A 9,487-nucleotide genomic window follows, 5' to 3' on the forward strand; every position below is an offset into this window, starting at 1 on the left:
AGGGGTATATCCACTCTCTGGACCTGTGTCACACTTAAGTTTGCAGGGAGCTTGATCATCTTTCTCTTTCACAAGGTATCACACTGGTCTATTACATTGGTGACATTATCCAGATTGGAATGAGTGAACAAAGTAATGGCCACTCTGAAGTGAAACATTTGCATGTCAGACAGTGGGAAATAAATCCTCCTAAAACTCAAGTGAGCTTCCAGGCCTTTGACCATGAAGTGGTGCTGCATTGTTGATCCATCTTGACCTAAGCTTCCTTCTTGGATTGAGCAGCTACTGTACTCTCCAGCTTTCCAGCAGGCACTCAGCCACTGGGGACACTTCCATTCCTCATCCTATAAGGCTACCTTAGAAATCCCCGTGCATATTATCCATATATTTTCTGTTGAATCTGTTCTGAGAGAACCCTAACCAATAGAGGAACCAAGACTGGAGAAAGGACACCAGGAGAAAAATAATTAAAAGTAATAAAAGGAAAGAGTGAAGAAGGAATAAAGTCATTACTATATAGTACACTTGAAGCTAATCAAGCAAAACAAAATGGAATACAAGCACTCTCATTTGAAGGAATAATCAACTGTGTCAAAACAATAAATAAACACAAAATGGCTCAAGTGTAAAGTGGCCTGAAAATTAATCAGTTGTCACATTTACTTAAATAAACTTCCTTGAAAGGACAAGTGAGAATCCTGAGAGAAGAGGTGTGAGAACAGGTGGGAGGAGGAGTTAAACAAAAGAGTAGGTGAAGGATGTGACTACAGAAGGGGTAGAGACACTGCCTCATGTGAGGAGGAACAGGGTGCTTGTCAGCAATTATACTGACATCTTCACTTGTTCTTGTGGAAACTCCATCTGGCTTCATATTCCTTAGATCCACTCTACACAGATCAATGGGCAAAATGTATAGAAAGCAAAAACATAGCTTTTAGAAGACGTGATAGGAGAATATCTTGCATAGGAAGGGATTATGTAAACAAGTCATGAAATTTTTTAATATAAGCGAAAAGTTGGTAATTTATTTTATATAAAATCAAAGTACATACAAAGATAGCTCAAAAAGTAGCAGATCATAGAGAAAACTAGAAAAAAGTCCTTCATATGTATTAAAATAATCTCACACATGAACAAAATCAGGAATGTGATGGGAAAAGATTGGTAAGATGGCAATAGATTTCATAGGATCTTCACCAAAGAGAAACTCTAAATGATAGGTAGATCAAAGAAAATCTCATAAATATGAATAGAAATCACGAGTACATATTAAAATCATTCTTAATAGAAGTAGATATTAAATGGATTTGCAAATATTAAAAAATCCAAAACTCTAAATTTTGGTTAAATGTGAAGCTTCATTGGTGGAGGGACTATAGTTGTATAGATATTTTGAAATATAAATTCTAGTGTATTTTGAGGTTTGGATCCTTTTTGGTTCATAAATACTCCCCTTGGGCATATGCCTTATTGTTTGCTTTTAAGAATAGGGACGTAGGTACAGAATCATTCACAACATCCCTAACCTGGAAACAGCATACATAGGTAAGAGCCACTGAATGGTTATGTCAGCTCTAGTAATACGCATCCAGTGGAGTGTCATATACTAAGGAAAATGTACAAACTATTTCTATTCAAGATAGTGTGATTGATATTACCAATGTAATATTTAGCTAAAGAAGCAAATGCCAAAATTTTTTTCTAAACAATTTCTGTTATCTTGCTTTTATTTATTTTTTCATTCATTAATTTTTTGGTATATTTTCCAGTACATAGTAATCACAATCATCATGGGAATTTGTACCTGTACATAACACATCTTAATTCTTTTTTGGTCCTTTTTTTCTCCCTTCCCTCCAATCCTTTATCCCCTCCCCATTTAAAACATCTCTAGCTCCATTTCTTTTTGCTTTAATTATTTTAGTCCCTTTTCCCTTCCTTCCCTCACCCAACCCTGATTTTTTTCCCTTTCACATTTGAACATGTTCTTACTAATACCTATCCTCCAGCCAAGATAAAGACATCAAGTACAAAGCAAGCCCAGTTTAAAAGGTCAACATAGAAACCAATAAACTATGCTCTAAAATATACATAAATGGTAGAACTATGACAAAAGACAAAGGAGGTCAATCTGCAGTGTCTCTCATGGTGCCTTTCCATCCGTTAGTTCTGGATGGCAGCAGTCATGTGCCCTGGGACTTGGCAGTGTCCTGCAGAGCCCTGTGTGCTTCTGGTCTCCAGAGGCTGGGGTACAGGAACCATCAGCTCACTGCCTTGCAGGGGGGCTGCACAGACCCCTGCACTGTGCTGCAGCTTCCCTGTGATCCAGGGGTGCAAAACAGAAGGGAATGGTGTCTGGGTTTGCTGGGCTTCTAACTGATGCTTCAGGCAAGAAAAAGTAGTATCTTTTCCTCACCCAGACAGCTTCATAAAAGAGAGGGATCAACAAAAGCATAACAAATGCATTAATGTAATTTTTGTGTCACTGAAGGCTTCAGAAGCAAAACTCCAAAGATCCAGGAAAAAATGTGTGTTTTTGTGATGGTCACACAGGAGTCTGATTGGAAGATACTGGGGAGTAATCTCATGGTAGTAACTTCAGGGAGAGGAACTGGGAAAGCCTCGGTCTTTCTTGGCTTCTTTGGGATTACCCTTCCCTTTGGTAGCAGGGAAGGACCCTTCCAGAATGAGGGGGTTAGGACTTACTTTCGCAGGGTGGGTAGAGAAATCTTCCATAGAAACTCTCAGGGAGGAAGGAGGAAGAAGCTAAGGGGGTGCCCTTTCTGCTTCTGCATTTTTCTCAATTTCTTTCAGCTTAAAATATTCAGGAAAATATTCAGTACACCAAGTTCCCATATTCTGGGGTGTCATATTCTGAGACCTGAGAATTGGATTTAAAAACTTTCACATTCATGTACATACTCCTAATAGACTAAACTAGTTGAAGCAGTTAAATGACACAATCAACTCTGTGAAACAAAAGTGTCCTTATCAGTCAGTGTCTGCACAGCCCTAGCAATCCAACCATCACTGGGTGGGTCTGTGAGAGGAGAGAGAGTGGGGAGGTGGGAAGGGGAGTAGGAATGAATGCCAATGGGGAGGTAAACAGAAGTAAAAAGTATGAAGTTGGGATATGTACAGGAACCAAATCCCAATGGAAAATGTATACCTAATAAAATAAATAAAAGGAGAGGAGATGGGGACCTCAAGTCACCCCAGCCAGGGAAGAGCTTTCTGCCACAGAAGAGTGTTTCCTGATGTGAAAACAAGTGGCACAGGAAAATGTGTGGAATCAAAAAAGTCCACACTGAGAAGGCAGCGTGAGTGTTCACAGAGTGAGCTACAGTCCAGGCTGGGGTGCTTATGTGTTCTTGAGGGTGCCAGGGCCTTAGGATGTGTTTTCCTAGTGTTCTCAGGCTACCCATCAGTGAGCTGGTTCAGAATGCAAACTGTTTGCTTGCATTTGAATTTCATACATAATGTGTATATAATACTGAATCCTAGGGGTGGAAATCAGTGGAATTAGTGAACCTGTAGTATTAGAGGGAAAGCACTGGACTATTTTATAGGAGAACAGCAAAGCCCCAGTTTATAAGCTTATTATACTTTAAAGACCTTAGTATTATTTTTTTTCTTTATTGAGTCATGAGTATTCTGGAGGGGAAAACATTAATGGTAACCTTGGGTAAATTTATGTCTTGAAGCTAATGTTTTCTTAAAGTACAATTCAATCATTGCCATTTTTCTTTCTCTTTATTTTCTATGCTTGTCTTCTATCCTACTTCACAGCTGTTATAGGATTGTGCTAAAAGAATCAAGAAATAATCACAGGACTGCAATACTGAAAATGAAGGCTCAGATATGAAGATACTCCTCTTTTCATTGTTCTCCTTTCATTTCATGTACTCTTGCTTTTCTTCTTCTACCCAGAGCCAAATCTATGTGGTCTCCATATTACAACCTTTCCCACACACTCACATGGCTTTATCCCAGATTCTTTTCATGTTCTCTCCTGAGTCACTGATTTCTCCCCCAGCAGACCATTTATGCCAAACCTGAGCAAGCATGACATCATGTACAGGAAAAAGTGTAAATTAACTCCATGTCCCCATCCTTCATAACTTGGCCTCTCCTGTTACTCAGAGAAAACTTCCATATCTTCTCTTCACATGGCTTTCTTTAATGGCTTTTTTAATATTTGAAACTTCCCACTTCTATACTACAGCACTCCAGGCCCTCTGTCATCTGCTCCATGTATGTTTTCAGATTCATCTTCTCCACTCTTTATGTTAGATAAAGGACTCTGTTCCACCTTTTGGACAAACTATCCTGGTTCCACTACATGGGCACTGGCTGTATTTCCCACCGGGGGGCTGTGTACCTCTTCTTCCTGTCCCCTCTATTTTTCAAATGCCATCCCCTGGGGACCATCCTGAACACCACAGCTAGGCAGCCCTCCACCCGTCTCCACCTTCTCATGTTGTCATTGTATTTCCTGTGTACACTACACCATGGATTGTGTCTTTAACCTTTTTATGAAATATAAGTTCAAAATATTAAACGTACAGAAATTTAAAACCTGTCTGTGTCAAACTGAACTCTGAATGGTTAATCAGTGTGCATGGGAAGAAACAGAAAAGTAGCCACACCAAGAAGCCTGCCCACACACCCATCCAGTGATAGATCTTCTAAGAGCACAGACTAGTTTTACTGGATCTGCACTTCATGTAAATGTATTTCTTGAGTTGGACATGTTGATTATAGGATTAATCCATGTATCTCCAAGTAGTATTAGAACATCTAATTTTATGGTATTGTTGTAACAAAGTAGAACAGCTTATTGCTATAGCCAAGTGTTATAGCTTAGTGTCACTGCCAAGTGCCAGAGCTCTGAAGCACAGGTGAGTGTTACATCTCAGAGTTATAGCTCTGGGTGGCAGCTATCACAATTTGAAGACGAGAATACAAAGATCACTGGATGAGGCAGAGAAAATGCTTTTATTTTGCTGGCTTTCTCAGAGAAGTTCATATCCTGAAGTCTGAGCACTTCACCAGAAATGGGAGCCTCCTTATAGAAGGATCTACTATGTAGGTGAGCATGCTCACTGAAGCAGATGTGCAGAGTTACAGAACATTCCTGAAACACATACTGGATGAGCATGCTCACAGAAGTAGAGGGTCAGTGTTAACAGAACATTACTGAAAGAGACAGAATTAGCAGAACATTCCTTAATGGTGACAAGCTAACAGAACATTCTTGAAAGGTCATGCACTTCAAACACTTTCAAAAAAATTTGATACATTGGACAGAAGCACTACAGCACAAACTGTTACATTTCTGGAACAAAATATTTTGTGGAAAAAACATGGAGGCAAGGCAAGGGCAAGGCAAGGGGATGGCTTATTGTACATTATTACTCTATCAATTTGAGTATGTCATGACGTACTTATACATTTCACTGCCAGTGAACTTGTGCAACCCCATACAGTTTACCTGTTGCTGTTGTCTCTTGTTGGACATTATGGATATATCTATCAGGAGTTGACCAAAGATGGATGTGCTGGGTACAGGTTATGGTTATCCTCAGCTTTGTCAATACTACCACAGACAGCATGGTGGGGATATAAATTTTATTTGATTTGCTTTTTGTCTCTTTGCACAGTCTTTCCTCCACTGGAATGTGAAGTTTTTAGGGTAGGGGCTTTGTTTCATTCACTGAATGAATGAGAAAGCTATATCTGTAGGATAGAATGCTTTACTGGTAACATTTCTAGAAATCTTGGCACCTACTACACACAAAAACCTAAGGCCTGTACTTGAGGGCCACAGTCCTTACCTGCTCAATGAGCTCAATGAGCCTTGTGCTGAGAGGGTTATAAGACAAGAAACCAAACAGGGCACATCAATGATTAATTTTATAGAAAGATTGACCAAAGTGGTGTTGGCCATGCCATGATGAAGTTTCTATAATGCCATTTCCACATGGCTCCTAAAATTTTCATTGAAGCCACCACTTCCATTCTGCAGGAATTCTTTATATAACTGTGGTGGGGCTTGTACATGATTGGTCATCTGCTTTCTGTCCTCAAGTCCATGATGACTGGGAACATGGAGATAAACATAAGCTAACCTGTATTACCTGGACGGGTCATGGTTTACCTGGAGGACAATTTATCATCTCTGAAAAGTGTTTCCGTAACTTCCTAACCCACAGAGTTGCATGTTTCCCCAGTGCTTCAGGAAGCTCCACAGAGCATGTTCTTCAGACCTCTGCTCTGGGCCTTGTTCTTTGTTTTTCATCCATTGGTTGTAACTTATCACACACAGAGTCTTCACTCATGCATTGCAAAGAAACAGAAGAAAAGTACTGATGTTTTACTCAAATAATAACAATCTCTGACCTCAGTGAGGATGATCAGCATTTGAGCAAACTCTGCTCAGTGACCCTTCCAACAACCAGGGGATGAGAGCACAAAAACACCTCATCAACTCTGCTGAGAGGCTGTCAGGGAGGATAGCCTACCCCATCTCTTTGTAGGGTGAACTTGATTTATACACCAGCACCATGTCCTATCTTCCCTCCTGCAACTCTTGATATTGTCCATGACATTTGAAGTTTTGAGTGATTTCTTATAGTTACAAGAGGTTAAAGTCCTGGGCAAAATTTTCTCATTTGTGTTTGTGGAAGACAGTGGATATTAATTACATGTAGTCAAACATGTGAACAGGGTAGGAAAAGTGAAGATATCAGAAAGAAAGGAAGAGATGAAAGAAGAGGGATTAAGAAGACAGGTTTGTCAATGTTTTCTTTCCTGTGCACCCCAACCATTCCTTCCAGTTCATCCTACAGTGCAACATGGCCACCCTGACTCAGTGTCCCCATTCTTATGCCCATGAGATCAAGCCAACCCTCAGAACGCCTCTCCAGACACTCACTGGGAAAACTTGATACTCCCCAGCACCCTCCTCAGTGCCCCAGCCACATCCTTGTTCCTCAGGCTGTAGATGAGGGGTTCAACATGGGTGTGAGGATGGTGTAGAACACAGAGAAGACTTTGTCCTGGGCTGGTGTGTGGTAAGAGTGTGGCAGCATGTAGGTATACATGGCAGCCCCATAGAACAGGGTCACCATGAGCATGTGGGATGAGCAGGTGGCAAAGGCCTTCTTCCTCCCCTCCACAGAGCTCATGAGGTAGACAGTGGTCAGGCATAGGAAGTGATCACCACAGAGAAGGGGATGAGCAGCATCAGTACACAGCACACATACATCACCATCTCATACAGGGCTGTGTCTGCACATGCCAGGCTTAGCACAGCAGGTGCCTCACTAAATAAGTGATGAATCTCCCGGGAGCCACAGAAGGAGAAGCTCACGGTGATGGGTGTGAGGAGGAAGCCATCCAGGGAGCCCCCAAACCAGGAGACTGCTATGATCATCCAGCACACCCGGTGGCTCAGGAGCACCAGGTACCGCAGGGGGTGGCAGATGGCCACATAGCGGTCATAGGCCATGAGCCCCAGCAGGAAGAACTCAGCCCCTACCAGGGTGAGATAGAGGAAGTGCTGAGCTGTGCATGCCACAAAAGAAATGGTTCTCTGGCCCAGCATATAGTCAACCAGCATCTTGGACACGATGGTGGAGATGTACATCATATCGATCAAGGAAACGTGGCTGAGTAGGAAGTACATGGGTGTGTGGAGGTGTGAGTCAGTGTGGATCAGAAAGATCATTATCCCATTGGACAGCAGTGAGGTGAGGAAGATGGCAGAGATGGTGGCAAACAGGAGACCTGAGGTTTCCTCTCTGGTGAACAGTCCTAGGAAGATGAAGTCTGTAGAGGATGTGTTGTGCCCTTCCGTTGCCCCTACCATGGCACTGAAGCAGCCTCAGATCTTCCAAGTGAAATGATGGATGATGTTCCCAGGGAAATAAAATGACTATACAAATTCATTGTTAAGCATAAGCAGTCTAAAAGGTGAAAAAAATTGAAACATCTGTATGTTCTAGTATTTATATGCAACAATTTTTATAAGAATGTTAATTTTTACCAATTTTAAATAAAAAGTGATTCATAATCAAATATTTTAAGAATATTTTGGACGAGATATCAGGAGATGGTACTGCACTACAATAATACTGATAACAAGAGCTTAGGGTATATATTATACCATACAGCAGCTGAACATACCATGTAATATTGTGAGTATTTGTGAACACATTGCCTTAGGTGAATTTAAACTGATGTCATTATTAAATGCACCTTCATTATGGCCAGCATAACCTCCATCTATAAAACACCTTTGATTCTTTTGACTTGTCTTATGTTGTCACTCAGTCAGTAGTGTGAATATTCTAGGACTTGGGCCTGAAATCCTAGGCTACATCTTGGGCAGACACTTCCTGTCAGGCCATCCAGATTGTGAGGGATGAAATGAATTGGGTGATACAAACTATTCTTGTAAATTGAGGCTGAAAGAATCATCCAATAAAGAAGAAATTACAGTACAAAATGATTTTTGTTTATTTTTATGAAAAATTTTTTAATTTTAGGATGATGATGATTTATCATTTAAATTATGATTAGCATAATCATTAACAATCACTATTAGCCTTAAAGATTCAGAGGAAATAGTGCAGGGATACACATATTGAGCTATTTTCCATCTATTATTTTTGGGAATTGGAATTTATTTTGTAGTACTTATTAAGAAAAACTCAAATGACAGTGTCTCATTTAATTTTAGGTTATGATAAAGAATAAAAATGCAAACACTATATGAGACTAAAGGAAGATTTCTCATGTTTTAAAGCTAAATATGTGCAAGGTACTTTATGAAACTGTGAGCTAAATTGACCACACTAATCTAATACTTCTCTAAATATTCTAAAGTTGTGAGCACTTGAGTTAATTGCACAGAAAAAATAATACTATTGAAAACAGTGGTGATGGCACTGTGAAGAGTTTACTCTGTGCCAGAGGTGTGCTAAGAAGTGGTTTGCATCTGTTGACTTTTGGTCCCCACTCAGGATAAACTCAGAAAGCAGGGAGCTAGGAAATCCTTCTTTGGCACAGAAATTGGAGGGTCATGTTGGGGTCAGGCTGTTAGTGGGGCAGGGTCTGGACTGGCAGTGTCAGCTCATTCTGTGTTTTACCCATGCACAGAACAAAAGCTACACCTCAACTGTACCCACCACATAACATATGCGAACCATGGGAATCTCTGAGAACTTTACCTGAGTATAATTATTAATTTGATTAGTGAAAAATGTTCATAATTGAGAACTCACACAACTTATTACAATCTGTGCTGCTGTTTTTAAGAGGGTAATATTTACAGTTTTATTACATTCTGCCTATTACAGAATCTTTGTTCCACATTTCATAAAGTTTCCTAATACTATGTGTAATCTCATCTCATTTACAATCTGTATCTTCTGTCTTATGACTATTATTATTTGCAGTGTTGAGGATCAGACTCAAGACC

The 9,487-nt window shown here is 40.2% G+C and overlaps 1 protein-coding gene across 1 annotated transcript; it reads right to left on the minus strand.

The window, feature by feature from the left end:
- Nucleotides 1–566: 566 nt before the first annotated feature.
- LOC101724850 (olfactory receptor 2T1) lies at nt 567–7,873 on the minus strand. Its single transcript, XM_004841215.2, is given in 4 exon segments — nt 567–586; nt 6,954–7,010; nt 7,013–7,210; nt 7,213–7,873. Coding segments are annotated over 4 exon segments (936 nt in total).
- Between the last annotated feature and the right edge of the window lie 1,614 nt (nt 7,874–9,487).

Source organism: Heterocephalus glaber, unplaced genomic scaffold, assembly GCF_053883595.1.
Source record: "Heterocephalus glaber isolate CG9 unplaced genomic scaffold, H.glaber_assembly_v1.0 deba00001532, whole genome shotgun sequence".
Lineage (NCBI taxonomy): Eukaryota > Metazoa > Chordata > Mammalia > Rodentia > Bathyergidae > Heterocephalus > Heterocephalus glaber.